The 18645-nt window shown below is 37.2% G+C and overlaps 1 protein-coding gene across 1 annotated transcript in view; it reads right to left on the bottom strand.

Annotated features, from left to right (window-relative positions):
* Positions 1-5744: 5744 nt before the first annotated feature.
* The window catches only part of ZNF345 (zinc finger protein 345), a 38452-nt gene continuing 25551 nt past the window's right edge, over positions 5745-18645 (bottom strand). Inside the window, exon 4 of the mRNA XM_031026058.2 lies at positions 5745-8477. Within this exon, the coding sequence (XP_030881918.1) occupies positions 6958-8397 (1440 nt within the window). The 5' untranslated portion in view covers positions 8398-8477 and the 3' untranslated portion in view covers positions 5745-6957. The remainder of the gene's footprint in view (positions 8478-18645) is intronic.

Raw genomic sequence — 18645 nt, 5'->3', positions numbered from 1 at the left:
TTTCTTGGGACCTTAGGGTTGCTGGCCTCTTGTTTTCCCAGCCTGTCTTCTGCGGGAGGGGTCTGCCGCGCTGTTACTCAGGCAATCCTGTTTGGGTGGAGTTGCCCTGCCCCCCTGTGGCGGGGGATGGGCTCAGTGGAAATCAGTCTTTGGAGCTCTTGTTCTCTGGCGGCTTTCCCTGGGGGCTTTCCGCGTCTCTTCCGCGAGTCAGAGCAGAAGAGACCGTTTCCAACCCTCTGCCCCAGAGCAGAGAGATCGCAGTCTGTTCTTCAGTGAGCTCTCCAGGTCACACCGTCTCTGCTTCTGTCTGTGCTATAAACTGCAGCGTCCTGGGTTGTGCACCCATCCGCAGCACTCCCAGTCCTGCCTCCAGGTCGGGGCATGTCTCTGCCCTTTGTGCTTCTAAAACCGCCAGCCGCTCCCAGTTCGTGCTCGCCCGCAACCCTGCCTCTCCGGCTTTCTGTCCCAGCGGCTGCCCAAAAGTCCTTTCCCCACTGCTACCGGTCTGCGAGTCTGTGCCCCGTCCACAGCGTGCAAGCCTGTTGCTCACCGGCTGTGTAGGATCCCCACGGCCAGGCACCCTCCCGCTGCCGTTTATCCTCCGATATCTGCCCGCGGAATCACAGCTCCCCGCTTCATACCTCAAAACCAACCACCTGCGATATTCTGTTTTTAAAGATCCAGATCTTCTTACATCTCAGGCTGGTTTCGTGGGTGCTCACAGTGGTCTGGTAGATATCCAGCTCAATTCTGGGGACCAGTTGAAATAGGGTCCCCTACTCCTCCGCCATCTTTCCCCCCCGCCCTTGTGTCTTCTTCAGTTACTTTAATCAGTCTTGTAGTTTTCACCACACAGATTGTTCACCTCATTGGTTACATTTATTTCTACATATTTTATTATTTCTGATGCTATTGTGAATAAGATTTTTTAAAATTTATTTTTCAGGTATTTTGTTGCTAGTGTATAGAAACACAACTCATTTCTGTATGTTGATTTTATATCCTGCAACTTTAGTTTTTTCTTAGCTCTTAACAGTTTTAAGGTGGAGTTCTTAGGATTTTCTCTATATAAGATCATATCATCTAAACAGAGACAATTCTACTTCTTCCCTTCCGATATGGATGCCTTATACTTATTTTCGCATATGATTGCCCTGGCTAGAAATTCCAGTACTATGTTGAATTGGAGTGGTGAGAGTAGACATCCTGGTGTTATTCCTGAACTGGAAGGAAAACTTTCCACCTTTCACTGTCAAGTATGATGTTAGCTATGGGTTTGTCATATTTGGCTTTTATTGTTTGAGGAATGTTCCTTCTATACTCAAATTTGTTGAGTGTTTTTACCATTAAGGGATGTTTCATTTTGTCAAATGCTTTTCTGCGTCTGTTGAGATGATCATATGATTTTTTTTTTAAGATTTTATTTATTTATTTGAGAGAGAGAGAATGAGAGAGAACACATGAGAGGGGGGAGGGTCAGAGGGAGAAGCAGACTCCCTGCCGAGCAGGGAGCCCGATGCGGGACTCGATCCAGGGACTCCAGGATCATGACCTGAGCCCACGGCAGTTGCCTAACCAACTGAGCCACCCAGGCGTCCGATCATATGATTTTTATTCTTCATTCTATTAATGTGGTATATCACATTTATTGATGTGAATATGTTGAGCTATCCTTGTATCTCAGGGATAAATCCCACTTGATCATGGTGTATGATTCTTTTAATGTCCTGCTGAATTCAGTAAGCTAATATTTTTCTTGAGAATTTTTGCATTTATATTCATCAGGATTATTGGCCTGTAATTTTTTTCTTGTGGTGTCCTTGTATGGTTTTGGCATCAGGGTAAGGCTAACCTTTTGAAATGAGCTTGGGAATGTTCCCTCCTCTTCAATTTTTTGTAAGAGTTTGAGAATTGGCATTCTTCAAATGTTTGATAAAATTCAACAGCAAAGCCATCTGGTGCTGGGCTTTTCTTCATTGGAAATTGGTCTCTCCAGATTTTTTATTTCTTCATAATTCAGTCTTGATAGGTCATATGTTTCTAGGAATTTATCCACTTCTAGATTATCCAATTTGTTAGCATACAAATAGTAGTCTCTTATGATCTTTTGTATTGCTGTGATATCAGTTGGAATGTTTTCTCTTTCATTTCTGATTTTATTTGGGTCCTTTTGCTTTTCTTCTTTTTTTATATATAATGTGTTGTTAGAATAATTTTATTTTTTAAGATTTTATTTATTCATTTGAGAGAGAGTACAAGTGGGGGTGAGGGAGAGGCAGAGGGAGAGAGAGAAGCAGACTCCCCACTGAGCAGGCCCGATGTCAATCCCAGGACCTGGAGATCATGACCTGAGCCAAAGGCAGACACTTAACCATCTGAGCCCCCCAGGTGCCCCTTTTTGCTTTTTTCTTAGTCTAGCTAAAGTTTTGTCAATTTTATCTTTTCAAAAACAGATTTTAGCTTTGCTAATCTTTTCTATTGGTTTACTAGTCTCTATCTCATTTATTTCAGCTCTGATCTTTATTTCCTTCTGCTAACTTTGGCCTTAGTTTGTTTTTCTTTTTCTAGTTCCTTGACATTTAAAGTTGTTTATTTAAAATCTCTCATTTTCCCTTACACATGCATTTATTGCTATAAACTTCCCTCTAAGAAATGCTTTTATAGCATCACTTATGTATTTGTCTGTTGAGTTTCCATTTTCATTTGTTTGGGGATTTTTTTTTTTTCCTCTTGATTTCTTCCTTGGCCCATTGGTTATTCAGGAGTGTGTTGCCTAGTTTCCACATATTTGTAAAATTTCCAGCTTTCTCTTGTTTTTTGATTTTTAGTTTCATACCATTGTGGTTGGAAAAGATACTTGGTATGATGTCAGTCTAAATTTCCTAAGAATTGTTTTGTGACCTATCATATGATCCATCTTGGATAGATGTGTATTTGAGAAGATGTGTATTCTGCTGCTGCTGTTGAGTGGAATGTTCTGTTAGGTCCAGTTGGTCTAACGTATGATTCAGGTCAAATGTTTCTACATTGATTTTCTGTTTGAATGATCCATCTGTTACTTAAAGTGAAGTATTGAAATCCCCTACTGTTCTTGTATTGCCTATTTCTCCCTTCAGATCTGTAAGTATTTGCTTAACATATTTAGGTGTTCCAATATTGGGTGCATAAACATTTATGATTGTTATATCTTCTTGATGAATTGACCTCCTTATCATTCTATAATGACATTCTTTGTCTCATAATAATTTTTGGCTTAAAGTCTATTTTGTCTTATATAAGTATGGGCCAACCCTGCAAGGCCAATCCCACTTTCTGCTTCCACAGAATATCTTTTTCCATCTCTTCACTTTGAGCCTATGTATGACCTTAAAGCTGAAGTGCCTTTTGGTAGGTAGCATATAGTTGAATCTTATCCATCTGGCCATTCTATGCCTTTTGATTGGTAAATTCAATTCATTTACATTTAGAGAAATTATTAATATGTAGACTTACTAATTCCATCTTATTAATAACTCTCTGGCTATTTTGTAGTTCCATTGTTCTTTTTTCCCTCTCTTTTCCCTGGTGGTATGCTCTGACTCCCCTCACTTATCTTTTGTGAATCTAATAGATTTTTGCTTTGTGGTTATCGTGAGACTTACATAAAACATAGGGGCACCTGGGTGGCTCAGTCAGTTAGGTGGCTGGCTCTTGATTTTGGCTCAGGTCATGATCTTGGGGTCCTGGGATCGAGCCCTGTGTCAGGCTCAGGATTCAGTGAGGAGACTGCTTGAGAATTCTTTCTCTCCCTCTCCCTTTGCCCCTTCCCCTGCCCGCTCTCTAAAATAAATAAATCTTTTAAAAAATCTTTTAAAACAGTCCATTTTAAGCGGATGGATAGCAACTTTAATCACATACAAAAGCTCTACTCTTTTACTGCCCCTTTTATGTTTTTGATTTTACCATTTTTTTACTTTTTATATTCTGAACAGTAGTTATTTTTTATATTCTTGTTTGTTTTATGGTGTCCCACACATCTTGTAGGCTTTCTTCACTCTCTTTCATTCCTTTTTCTTTGTTCTCCTCTGACTGGGGTATTTCAAAGCCCCCATCCTCTATCTCTCTGATTTTATATTTGCTTGGTCTATTCTCCTGTTGATGTTCTCTATTGCATTTTTCATTTCATTCATTCTTCAGCTCCAGATTTGTTGGTTTGTTTTTATGATTTCTCTTTGTTGAATTTCTCATTTTACTCATGTATTGCTTTCCTGCTTGTTGAGTTCTATGTTTTATTTTAGCTCATTGAGTTTCTTTAAAACAGCTAATTTGAATTATCAGGTAAATCACAGAATTCTGTCTTTGAGTTCAGTTACTAGAGGATTATTGAGATCTTTTTGTAATGTCATGTTTCATTGATTCCTCATGTTTCTTGGAGTTCTGCATTGCCGTTTTCTCATTTGAAGTAGTCACCTCCTCCAAATATTACTAGATGCCTTCAGGTCAGAGATACTTTTTATTGGTCCTGCTTATAACTGAGGCTTTCTCTGTCCTTGTAGGAATACATGTGCTCCCTGCTTCTTGCCCCCTTGTGGCAGAAATCTTAAGCTTCTTTGTCTTCTCTCAACCTTACAACTCACCAGGTTGGCTGCTGGAAACCTCTTTTGTTTTTCCTAAGATAATACTATAGCTCGTTTGTGATTTCTCCCTCACCACAGACTCTGGCCTGTTTTCTGCATGCTCTCTGTCTACCAAAACTGGCCCTTACTGCCATACTTGGGAGCGTACACAAAGAGCTAGTTGAAGAATTGAGGGAGCTGTGGGCTTAACGTTTGGGGCACTGGGGGTGCCTGCAAGCCAAGTGGGGGATCCTTGTGCAAGGTTTTCCCAGCAGCTTGTGGTGGGCTTCCTGCTGGCATTCTGGATGCAGCTGGTAGGAATTGTATTTCTTTAATACATTCTGATATTCTTATATCCTCATCTCCTCTTCCTGCAGTCATGCAGGTACTGTCTCAATACTGTGGGTGCTGCAGGACAGAAACAAGTTTCTTTAGCAGTATCCTATACAAGTCGGGAAGCTGGGCAATCACCCACTGTTTTCCCCTACAGAAGAAGTCATTGCTGGCTAGTTCAGCTCCATGGTATGCCACCTTGGGGAAGGGGTGGCACTGGTAAAGTTCATCTTACCCCCTCCTTTTTTTTTTTTTTTCTTTTTCTCCAACACAGTGCTAGACTCTCACCTCAGGAAATCTGGAGTTCTACAAAGGCTCTCTCATTTGTGAGTGGCTGCTCAAATCAGCATTCTCCAGATTTGCCCTTAATGTAGCCAAAAGGGGCTGGGGCTGGTTCAGACTCCTGCTGGTTTCACAGCCTGTATCAAGGACTGTCAGCTTATTACTTGATGTGGGTGAGACTCCTCTCAGGGCTTATGGTGTTGGATCCCACAACAACCACAGAGGGGCCAAATGAGGGTAGGCATCTTATGCTGTCATGATGCTGATGTCTTTCCTCAAAATTCAAATTTCTATGAAGAATTTTTATTTTCACCTTGGTATGAATTTTTCCTTCTTACACTTTACCATCACATATTTTTCTTTAAGATGAATTATCTCTTGTCATAAGAAATACATGTTGGTCAAACTTTTCTTATATTCATTTACATGAATGTCTTTTTTCCATTATAATGTCTTTGATGTTCAGTAAAACATGGATACTAGTTAAAAGTTTTTCCATAACAAAATTGAAAAGATAATAATAATGACAAAGGCTAATACTAAGCAAGTTTTATTATGTGATAGGCACAATTGTAGAATCCACATAACAAGCCTCTGAAATGAGCTAATTATGCCCACATTACCATAAGCACATTATATATGCATATAAAAGGACCTGGAAGAATAAGTAAGTTGGTTAACATTGGGGAAATAACTAGGGTCATGAATGTTGGTCAAGGGAAGCAGAGCTTATACATTATGGTATAAATCTTTAAAAGCAGAAAAGACCCCATACATTTTCTCTGAAATGAACAATAAAAAATAAAGACACATTTAAAAGGAGTCATCAAGGTAACTCTTTATAATGGCAAAATTTTCCATATTTGACAAAATAGGGGCTTGAAAAAGACAGGTGAATACCTTCAAGCCAACAGAAGAGTAACAATATATTTACAAAGAATATTAAAGGCTGATTATAGTATAGCAGAATCACACTTTCTTTCAAAAACCATGACATAGTCTTAAAGGGTTTGCTACAAAAGTTCGACAGTGATTGTCTATGGTTGGTATGATTACAGATAACTATTTTTGTTCATATCTACATTAATATAGAGAAGAACTGTTTTGCAAAGAGAGTATAGACTTTATAAAAGTAAAGTAAAACAATATTCCAAAACAAAAGATACAGATCCACAAGATATTAAAGGATACTTAAAAGTAACAGTAACAACACAAACAAAATGAACACAGATACACAGATATGCAAATTTAGAAAACGAAGACTGACCTGATATCCATGCTTCATATGTATAAAAATATAACTCACCATCAAACAGGCAATAAAAAATACAAAAATAGATATGGTTATTAAATAAATGGTATTCAAATGAGAAACAGGGAGGGACAAATTTAGACCCTCAATAAATAATTTAAAATAATTTTGAGATGGATCAGTAAACAAAAGTAGCAGGGTGAGCCCCCAAATGAATTTTTTGATGTTTAAAATAAAGGCAAAATACAATAAGCAATTTTTAAATTTTTAATATTCACAAGTATGAATTTTCTAAAAATAATGAAAGAATGAATATAGATAGAGTTCTTCAGAATGGTTTTTCTTTTCCTGTATAAATTCTCTCAGATGAAGTGGTAAAGCACAAGTAAGGCATTTGTACCTTAGTTACATTTGTAGTGACACTCCCTAATATGAGTTTTCTTATGTGTCCTTCCTTAACCACATAATTCTAACATAAATTTCCAATTCACAGAGCTACTCACCAGTATGACTTTTTTTATGTTGCTGAATCTCTGAACCCCTCCCAAAAGCCTTTCCACATTCCTTACATTCATAAAGTTTCTCACCACTATGAATTTTCTGATGTTGAGTAAGGCTTGAGCCAGTACCAAAATTCTTCCCACATTCCTTACATTCATAGGGTTTTTCACCAGTGTGTATTCTCTGGTGCCGGTTAAGAGCTGAACCACTACTGAAGGACTTTCCACATTCTTTACATTCATACGGTTTTTCACCAGTGTGAATTAGCTGGTGTTGGATAAGTTTTGAGCCACTACCAAAGGCCTTGCCACATTCTTTACATTCGTAAGGTTTCTCACCAGTATGAATTCTCTGATGTTGAGTAAGGTCTGAACAACTACTAAAGGCCTTCCCACATTCCTTACACTCATAGGGTTTCTCACCAGTGTGCATTCTTTGATGCTGAATAAGTTTTGAACCACTTCTAAAGGCCTTCTCACAATCCTTACACTCATAGGGTTTCTCACCAGTGTGAATTCTCTGATGTTGAGTGAGATCTGAGCCACTATTAAAAGCCTTCCCACATTCCTTACATACATAAGGTTTCTCACCAGTGTGAATTCTTTGATGTCGAGTAAGGGCTGATCCAAAACTAAAAGCCTTCCCACATTCATTACATATATATGGTTTTTCACCAGTATGAATTCTCTGATGCCGAGTAAGGGCCGAACCACTACTAAAAGCCATTCCACATGCTTTACATTCATAAGGTTTCTCACCAGTATGAATCCTTCGATGTTGAGTAAGGTTTGAACCACTGCCAAAGGCCTTCCCACAATCCTTACATTCATAAGGTTTCTCACCTGTATGAATTCTGTGATGCCGAGTAAGGGCTGATTCAAAACTAAAGGACTTCCCACATTCCTTACACTCATAAGGTTTTTCACCACTGTGAATTATCTGATGTCGAATAAGGCCTGATCCAAAACTAAAGGCTTTCCCGCATTCTTTACATTCATATGGTTTCTCACCAGTATGAATTCTCTGATGATGAGTAAGGTTTGAGCCACTACCAAAGGCCTTTCCACATTCACTACATTCATAAGGCTTCTCACCAGTATGAATTCTTTGATGGTAAGCAAGGTTTGCACCACTACCAAAGGCCTTGCCACATTCTTTACATTCATAAGGTTTCTCACCAGTATGAATTCGCTGATGTCGAATAAGGACCGATACAAAACTAAAATCCTTCCCACATTCCTTACATTCAAGGAGTTTCTCATCAGTATGTATTCTCTGATGCTGGGTATTGAAAGTGGGCATGTCTTCAGAAGTAAATATCATTTGACTGAAATGTCCTTCCTGAGATTCCTGTTTTCTCCCAAACTGGCTTTTACATTCCCAATCACCTCTGAAACTTGAACACTCAATGCTGTTTTTTATAAGTCTTTCCATTATCTCTCATCAGGATGATTCTATTCCATAAATATCCTTTTTTCAGAAATAATTTCTTGGTCTCAACCTTGATTCACAGTCTGAAAGAAAATATAAAAGCAAACATTCACTTTCTTTGTGTTCTGGGAGAAAAAAAAACTTTAATAGAAATGAAAAGACTTAACTGAAACTAATTTTCATAAAAAGTGAGTAGCTTATACAGTTCTCAAATATGATTGGGCAATTTGATCAATTGAAAAGCAAAGTAAAAAGAAGTCACACTGGAAGGTGAAGGAGATATTTAGGAAAACAGATTAGTCAGTTGTTCCTAAATAGTGATTTAAATAAAAATCCCCTTCAAACACGGGGAGCTTGATAAATATAAAGACATCTAGGCTCTACCCCAATTTTGTTAGAGAATAAATCTAGTGTCATATACATTTTAAAATGAAGGTAATTACCATTTAACCCATTTCTTAGGGTTGTTTGGAGCATTAAGAAACTACAACTAGAAGGAAAAATCGAGGATAAATAATCAAGTAACAAACATAAATTGCATATAATCTGAAGGAAATAGAAGAGACTGTTACTCCAGATATAGCAGTATCCTGATGAAAGATTAATGTGATGAATGAGCACTGCAGAAGGAAGAATCTATGGTGGTTAGAATGTGGCTTATTTATGCCATTTCATAAAATCCACGTTTGCCTAGGAAGTCTATGAGGCTAAGCTTGGGAGAACCAAAAAGGGGACTCAGCAAAAGCTACTGTAATTGAGAATCTAGTTTTAAAGTCTGAGAGAAGGAAAGAGCAGATAGAGGTCATGTGATACTATTGGCAGACTGCAAGGACGCAAACAGGTAAGTATTCTGAACCCCAGCTCCAATGATTATTGAATGATTCTGAAATCACACAAAATATATTTATGTAGTTGTATAAAGTAACTGCCACAGTGTTTAGTAGCTATTATTTTGGAAGACCTCTGGAAGATCAGAAAAAAGACTAGGAAAAAGAATGGATTTAAAAATATCAATTAAGTCCTTGAGCAAATACATCAAACCCCAAAGGTGAAAACATCTGAGCTCCATTCTCCTCTTATAACACTTCCACAGCAAGATTGTTTGGGGTAGGCCTAAATATGTCCTGAAATTGTTCTTTCCATCTCCACTGTCAACAGATGATCCAGGCCAAAATTGTCTTTTATTTGGGCACAAAAGCAGCATTTTATTTAGTTGACTGCCCTTCCAGTTTTACATCCTTAGCACAGCCAGAGTGATATTCAGCCCGGCACTGTTCTGTTAAAAATGCTTCAGTGATTCCCCATTGTCCTTAGGATAAGATCTGTATTCCTTAACTTGGTCTTAACAATTCCTCAGTAATCTGCCTCCTGCCTGCCTCTTCAACCTGATACTTCTCTCCCCTCAACAATAAGTTATAGCTACACTGGTCTTCTCAGTTTTTTAAATGCACTAAACTGTAATACTTCCCCCCCTCACACATACACAAAATGATTTCCTCTACCCTACATATTAGTCCATACTCTTGGCCTTACCAGTTCCTGGACATTGTTCAGGTCTCTGCTATGTGGCATATCCTAATAAAGATCTTTTCTGAATACTCAATCTTAATTATGCACATCCCACCATTACCTCTCAAAGCACTTTTCCCCCTTTTTTTCCTTCCATTCTTTGTATTTTGTTTTGGTAAGGGTTGATTACACATTTGTCTCCTACAATTGCAAACTTCATATTTGAATGTTTGCTTAATGTCTGTCTGCTACAGTAGAGCCAGCCTTCAGGAAGGAAGGATAACGAAGGTCTGTTACTTTAATCGACTTGAATTCTGGCACATGCAAAAAGATCAAGATACATTTAATGAATGCCTAATATAATAAATTAGTTTCAAAAATCATTATCCTTGAAAATAAACATGTAAAAACAAGATTTCTCTAGAAAGAGAATACTTTCTCTCAAAGAGGACAAGTGGATCACATACAGTTTTTCCTGTCCTTTTAAAAGCTTCACTAAAACCAATGAAATGGATTTTTAAAAAAGGACCAAATGCTTAGGCAAAGAGAATTAAAGAGGAGATAGAAGCAACAAAACTTCTGAAGTTCAAAAAATAAATGACTAACTGAACAAACCAAAGAATGATGAAACCTAACTCAAAAAGTAAAGAAAACCCAGAGGAGGAGGATTTATGCTGCAGAACCCCCAGAAAGGCTTAAAAAATGGGGGCACTATGTACTTACGGAAATTTACCAGTTGGCATACAAAAAGTTAAGTCAGGTTCATAATGTCTGCTCTAAACTACAGAGAGGCAAATACCATCACATATTTAAGGAAAACCTATATGTAAAAAAAGATTAAATAAACAAACCCCAAGGAACGTAGAAGAGAAACTACATAAGAAAACAAGAAAAATTTCAGAAACCACTATTAATATCCTAAGAGGGACGTGAGAAGTTATTTTACATGGTAGAAAAATAGGATGACATAAAAGGAATGAGATAAAGAAAGAATCTTAGGAAATGAAAATATAACGTGGGAATAAAAACAAATAATTACAAAGATTAAAAGATAAATGAAAAATCTCTTTAGAAAGTACAAGAAGATATGGAAATGGAAAACGAATGAAAATTGGAAGGTCATGCAAGGCAGCTCAATATCTAATGGAAAGAGAACATTTTTGTAAGTGTGCTAAGCATCTGCCAAGTGTCAGGCAGGGTGCTAGAAGGAATCAAGAAATCTGAAAATTATCATTTTGAAAACACCAATCTAATCTAATCTAAACACTAATTCAGGCAAGGATTCTCAGTAAATCCTAAAACCAGAAAGTGAATGGTTGTTGAGAAAAAGGATACTCACTGGTCTCATAGTATCACTCCACAGGCTATTTACTAATTGTAAAGGGAAAAATATACCTTTATACTGGGAAGATTTAGTATTCACTACCTTTAACCTTAAGTTAAAAAAACTGGGCATCACCAATAGTGCAACAACCTGTGTCTCCCAATGTAATGCAATAAAAGGTACACCATCCAACATCGTATGCTTGCCAAATACTTAAGCTGAATCTAAGCCTCCGATTTCCATGAGAAAGCCATCAGACAAATGGAGGTTGTTAAGACAATCTATAAGACAACTGTCCTGAATTGTCTAAAACATTCAGTGTCATATTAAACAAACAAACAAACAAAAAATGAAAGCCTGTTCTAGATTAAAAGAGACTAAAGAGACCCAACATCTAAAATAATACATGAATCTTGATTGGATCCTAGATCAAACAAACAAGTGACCAAGTAAATGAACAAAAAACATTACACCAGCTAAAAAAACTTTTTTGGGAACCACTGGAAATACTTGAACATGAAATGTTTGAGGTGATATTAATGAGTTAATGTAAATTTTCAGATTTGCTATGTCATTGTTATTGCTGGAAAAATGTCCTTATACCTAGGAAATGCATGCTAAAAGTATTAAGGGTAAAATGTCCAGAGTCCCCAACTTATTTTCAGATGATTCTGGGGGGTGGGGGAATATGTGTGTGCGTGTGTGCGTGTATGTTTAGAAAGAGCAAATGTGGCAAAATGTTAACAATTGGCAATTTTAGGTGATGACTAAATAGGGTATATAGGGTACACTGGAATGTTCTTTCAATTTTGCTGTATATTAGACAATTTTCAAAGAAAACAGAAATTACAGATTGTTTTAGAAAGTATTTAAGAAATTTTCTAGACTTGAAGGACATGAATCTCCACATTTAATGGACTCACTTGATACCTAGAATAAAGAACAAAAATGATTCACACTAACATAGATGTTACATTGGGTTCCAGGACACTAGGAACAAAGAAAAGACCATAAAAGGTTCCAAAGATTAAAAATAGGGCATAAATAAAAATGCAGGAATGAAAATGGCTTTGGAGTTCTCAATATTCTAAGCCAGAAGTCATAACTACAAAATTCTAAAGAAAAGTAATTTCACGTAGAATTCCTATCGTGCAAAAGAACCAATGTACTGGGTGAAAAAGCCCTTTTCAGATATACTAGAACTCACAAGTTTAACACATTCATCCATTCTTATATGCCACCTATATCAAAAACCAATTTTTATAAAAGACTTTACTTGAGAGAGAGAGTGTGTGTGTGCACTAGTGAGGGGTAGTGGGAAGGACAGAGGGAGAGGGAGAGGGAGAAGCAGACTCCCCATTGAGCAAGGAGCTTAACACAGGGCTCAATCCTAGGACCCTGGAATCATGACCTGAGCTGAAGGCAGACACTTAACCGAGTCACCCAGGCACCCCAAAACCAATTTTGACAATTGAAGTTTTCTTGGAGTCAGTCAAAAAACAAGAAGACATGAAATCCAAGAAATAAAAACTCAACACAGTAGATGAACACAGAATTCAAAAAGGCAAAATTTAAAATAATAGTTGGCAGAAAAGAACAAAGGATTGTAGGAGGGCTGTCTAAACTCAGGAACCTGACAGATTTACCAAAAATTTATTTTCTGAAAGACTTTGAGTATAAATTAGAGACAGTTATATGGACAACCAGGAATCACCTTCCCTTAAAAAACAGGCAATATTAATTACTTAGAAAATAAAGTTGTAGAACAAAGTACACACGACTCATACCTCAGTTATGAATAAATCCATGATAAAGAGTAAAGAAATAAGCCTTATAATGGGAGAAGATATTTATAAAATAGTTATCAAAAACCTAGTATCCAAAATATAAAGATCTTTTTCAAATCATTAATAAGAAGCTAAATGATCCAAGAGAAAAGGAACCACTAAATAAATAAGAAGATATCTGTTATATAATAAAGAATTTGTCTGGTCTTTGTCCCAGGTTTCTAGATCATAGTTTCTAAAACCCTTGGAATTTCCCAAGTGATAGAAGTGTCTTTGTTATTGGATCACACCTGAGTTTGTGCTAATGATGTAACTCATGGTGTGCCTGTGTAGGTAGCTTGAGCACTGGAGGTGGTCAACCCAACCTCTGGGAGAGGGGAGTGAAACTGGAGATTGAGTTCAATCATGCAGCCAATGATTAATCATTCATGCCACATAATGGAACCCCAATAAAAAGTCTGGACACTGAAGCTCTGTAGAACTTTCTGGCTGATGAACACACTGATGAACCAGAAAGGTAATGTAATCTAATTCCACAAGGAAATTCTACAGAAACTGTATTTGGGCTCCTTCCCAACTTTGCTTATGTATCTCTTCATCTACTCCTGATTTATATCCTTATTATTTATAATACAACTTTAATTTTGAGTATAGTGCTTTCCTGAATTCTAAGAGTTATTCTAGTAAACTTATTAAACTTGGTGGGAGGGGGAAGTCTTTCTTTTTCTTCCCAACCAGATTTGTAGCCAGCTGGTCTAAAGAAGGAAGAGTAAACAGTTAAAACCTGTGGAGTCTGACACTAACTCAGGGTGGTTAGTGACAGAATTCAACTGAAGTAACCACTTGGGGTTAGAACAGAATAATATCCTACATGCATGGACTGGAAAACTTAGTAGTGTTAAAAGATGGCAAAACTCAAAGCAATCTGCAGATTCAATGCAACCTCTATCAAAATTTCAACGGCGTTTTTGGAGAAATGAAAAGATGATCCTCAAATTCACATGGAATGGGCCCTGAATAGCCAAACAATATTGCAAAAGAAAAACAAAGTATGAAGATTACCTCCTGATTTCAAAACTTACTAACAAAAAGTTATAGTAATCAAAATATTGTGATACTGACACAATTAGCATAGATATATAGACCAATGGGATAGAACTGAGAACCTAGAAATAAACCTAAATGCCTATGACCAATTGATTTTCAACAGGATGACAAGTCCATTCAAGGAGGAAAGAAACATTTCTTTAACAAACGGTGCTAGGACAACTTGGATAAACATATGCAAAAGAATGAAGTCAAACCCTCAATCTCACTTCATATAAAAAATTAACTCATGAAACTGGACCCACTTTCTTAACCTATACACAAAAATAAACTCAGCATCGATTAAAGACCTAAATGTGAGACCAGAAACCATAAAAATCCTAGAAGAGAGAACAAGCATAATTTCTCCAACATCAGCCACAGCAACATTTTTCATGATGCTTATCTCCTGAGGCAAGGAAAATAAAAGCAAAAATAAACTACATCAAAATAACAGCAAAGTAAACAATCATGAGAACTAAAAGACAACCTACTGAATGGAAGAAGATATTTTCAAATGACATAACCAATAAAGGGCTAGTATCCAAAATATATAAAGGACTTACACAACTCAACACCCCAAAACAAAATAATCCAATTAAAAATTGGGCAGAACCCATGAACAGACATTTCTCTAAAGAAGACTTATAGATGGCCAACAGACACATGAAAAGATGCTCAACATCACTCATCATCAGGGAAATGCAAGTAAAAACCACAATGAGATATCATCTCACACCTGTCAGAATAGCTAGAATCAGTAAAAAAGAAACAACAAGTGTTAGCGAGGATGTGGAGAAAAAGGAACCTTCGGGCACTGTTGGTGGGAATGCAAACTGTGCAGACACTGTGGGAAACAGTATGAAGATGCCTCAAAAAAATTAAAAGTAGAATGACCCTATGATTCAGTAATTTCGCTACTGGGTATTTAACCAAAGAATATGAAAACACTAATTCAAAAAGATCTATCACCTCACACTAGTCAGAATGTCTAAAATTAACAAGTCAGGAAAGGACAGATGTTGGCGAGGACGCAGAGAAAGGGGAACCCTCGTACACTGTTGGTGGGAATGCAAGCTGGTGCAGCCACTCCAGAAAACAGTATGGAGGTTCCTCAAGAAGTTGAAAATAGGGGTGCCTGGGTGGCTCAGTTGTTAAGCGTCTGCCTTCGGCTCAGGTCACGATCCCAGGGTCCTGGGATCAAGCCCCGCATCGGGCTCCCTGCTCCGCGGGAAGTCTGCTTCTCCCTCTCCCACTCCCCTGCTTGTGTTCCTGCTCTCTCTCTCTCTGTCAAATAAATAAAATCTTTAAAAAAAAAAAAGTTGAAAATAGAGCTACCCTATGACCCAGCAATTGCACTACTGGGTATTTACCCCAAAGATACAAATGTAATGATCCGGAGGGGCACCTGTACCCCAATGTTTATAGCAGCAATGTCCACAATAGCCCAGATGTCCATCAACAAGATGAATGGATAAAGAAGATGTGATATACACACACTATAGAACACTACTCAACCATGAAAAAAATTGAAATCTTGCCATTTGCAATGACGTGGATGGAACTAGAGGGTATTATGCTAAATGAAATAAGTCAATCAGAGAAAGACAATTATCATATGACCTCACTTGTATGTGGAATTTAAGAAACAAAACAGGGGATCATAGGGGAAGAGAGGAAAAAATAAAACAAGACAAAATCAGAGAGGGAGACAAACCAAAGAGACTCTTATTCATAGGAAACAAACAGGGGCGCTGGAGGGGACAGGGTGGGGGGTGAGGTAACTGGGTGATGGACATTAAGGAGGGCACATGATGTAATGAGCCCTGGGTATTACATAAGACTGATACATAATCACTGACCTCTACCTCTGAAACCAATGATACATTATATGTTAACTAATTGAATTTAAATTTAAAAAAAATAAAAAAGAAAAGGAAAAATAAGATCTATGCACTCCTATGTTTACTGCAGCATTATTTACAATAGCCAAATTATAGAAGCAACCCAAATGTCCATCAAGAGATGAATGGATAGGGGCGCCTAGGTGGCTCAGTCATTAAGCGTCTGCCTTCGGCTCAGGTCATGATCCCAGGGTCCTGGGATCGAGTCCCACATCAGGCTCCCTGCTCGGTGGGGAGTCTGCTTCTCCCTCTCCCTCTGCCTCTGCTTGTGTGCTCTCTCTTTCCTTCTCTGTCAAATAAATAAATAAAATCTTTAAAAAAAAATAGATGAATGGATAAAGATGTGATATTTATATATATATATATATATATATATAATATTACTCAGCCATAAAAAAGAATAAAATCTTGCCATTTGCAACAACATGGATGGATCTAGAGAGTACAATGCTAGGTGAAATAAGTCAGTCAAAAACAAATACCATATTATTTCACTCATATGTGGAATTTAAGAAACAAAACAAAGAAAGAAAAAAAGAGACAAACAAAAAAAGACTCAAATATACAGAACAAACTGGTGGTTATCGGGAGAGAGGTCAGTAGGGGGATGGATGAAATAGCTGAAAGGGATTAACAGTATACTTATTGTGATGAGCACTGAGTAATGTATAGAATTGTTGAATCACTATATTATACACCTGAAACTAATATAACACTGTATGTTAATGGTACTAGAATTTTAAAAAATGTAAAGCCCTCTTTCATAAAAATTGGCTTAACATTAAAAAAATTAAGCCAAAATGGATCAATAGTGTAAATATAAGAGCTAACCCATAAAACTTTTTTTTAAGATTTTATTTATTTATTTGAGAGAGAGAGACAGAGAGTGCGAGACAAAGAGAGAGCACAAGCAGGGTGGAGGGGCAGAGGGAGAGGGAGAAGCAAGCTCCCCGATGAGCAGGAAGCCCAACACGGGGCTCGCTCCCAGGACCCCGGGATCAAGACCTGAGCTGAAGGCAGACACTTAACCAACTGAGCCACCAAGGCGCCCCCTATATCAAACTCTTTTAAGAAAACACAGGGATTTATAAATCTTTATGACCTTGGAATTGGCAATATATTCTTAGTAATTATACTATTACAAGTACTTGGTAAGTATTTCTTGTACTTTTCAAAGTACAAATAATAAAAAAATACATTTTAATTCATCAAAGTTAAAGGTTTTGTGCTTCAAACAGCTAAGGGTGTTTTATGGGGTGAAGAAAATTTTGAAACTAGAGAGAGCTGATGTATGCACAACATTGTGAAGACAGGTTAAATACCATGGAATTTACACTAACTACAACTGAATTGTATACTTTAAAATGGTTAACTATTATGTGAATTCACCTAAACAAGAAAAACCTTTGAAAAAAAGAAGCCAAAAGAAAACCGGAATGAAAAGATGCTGTTTCATTACTAATTAAGATATTGTAAATTAAAACCATAATGACAGATCACTATAAATATATCGGATAAAAAGTGTAAGGATTCCAAATCTTGGCAAAGATGTGAAGCAGTAGGTAAACATACATTGTTAGAAACAGAATCTCAGAACCACTCTGAAACACTTTGGTATTATTTAGGTTAATATACGTATTCCTATGATTCAGCAATTACACTCCTAGGAAAAACATACACTAGAATGTTGATAGCAGCAACAGTTTCTATTAAGAGCAAATAGATGAAAACCCCAATATCCACAAAAAATATATATTGGATAAAGTAAAGTACGATATAGTCATACAGCTATTGAAATGAAATAGCATGCAACAGTGAAAATAAACAAGATACATCTAAACTATTCCATATGAATTAATTTTAAAAATATTAAACAGGGGCGCCTGGATGACTCAGTCGTTAGGCGTCTGCCTTCGGCTCAGGTCACGATCCCAGGGTCTTGGGATCAAGCCCTGAATTGGGCTCCCTGCTTGGCCGGAGGCTTGCTTCTCCCTCTCCCACTCCCCCTGCTTGTGTTCCCTCTCTTGCTGTGTCTCTCTCTCTCTCTCAAAGAAATAAATAAAATCTTTAAATAATAAATAAATAAAAATAAAAATATTAAACACAAAATTAACAAACACACAGTATGATTTAATTTATATACAGTTTAAAAGCAGGCAAAATTATAAAACATTCCTTAGGCTGTCATAAAAAGTTGGTAAAATGGATGTCTGTAATAGCAGAGGAATTATTTTTACAAAAGTCTTTTTAATGGTTACACCTCAGTAGGAAATAAAAAAAGATTAATTTTGTTTGGGCAGGCAGAGGGATTTGAGGTAACAGCAAAGTTATTTTTTAAACTGTGCGATGGTTATATGGGTTATTATTTTAAAAATATAGTTTTTGGTCAAATATTACTGTTTCTTTTTTTAAAGATTTTATTTATTTATTTGACAGAGACAGAGCGAGAGAGGGAACACAAGTAAAGGGAGAGAGGGAGAAGCAGGCTTCCCGCGGAGCAGGGAGCCTGATGTGGGGCTCGATCCCAGGACTCTGGGATCATGACCTGAGCCGAAGGCAGACACACTACTGAGTGTCTCTGTGAGGGTGTTTTTGAATGAGTTCAACATTTAAATAAGTAAATTGACTTGTGAGTAAGTGA

This window comes from Leptonychotes weddellii, chromosome 16 (assembly GCF_054177405.1).
Source record: "Leptonychotes weddellii isolate Sample4059 chromosome 16, ASM5417740v2, whole genome shotgun sequence".
Classification (NCBI taxonomy): domain Eukaryota; kingdom Metazoa; phylum Chordata; class Mammalia; order Carnivora; family Phocidae; genus Leptonychotes; species Leptonychotes weddellii.
This window is presented reverse-complemented; position numbering and strand designations above follow the sequence as displayed.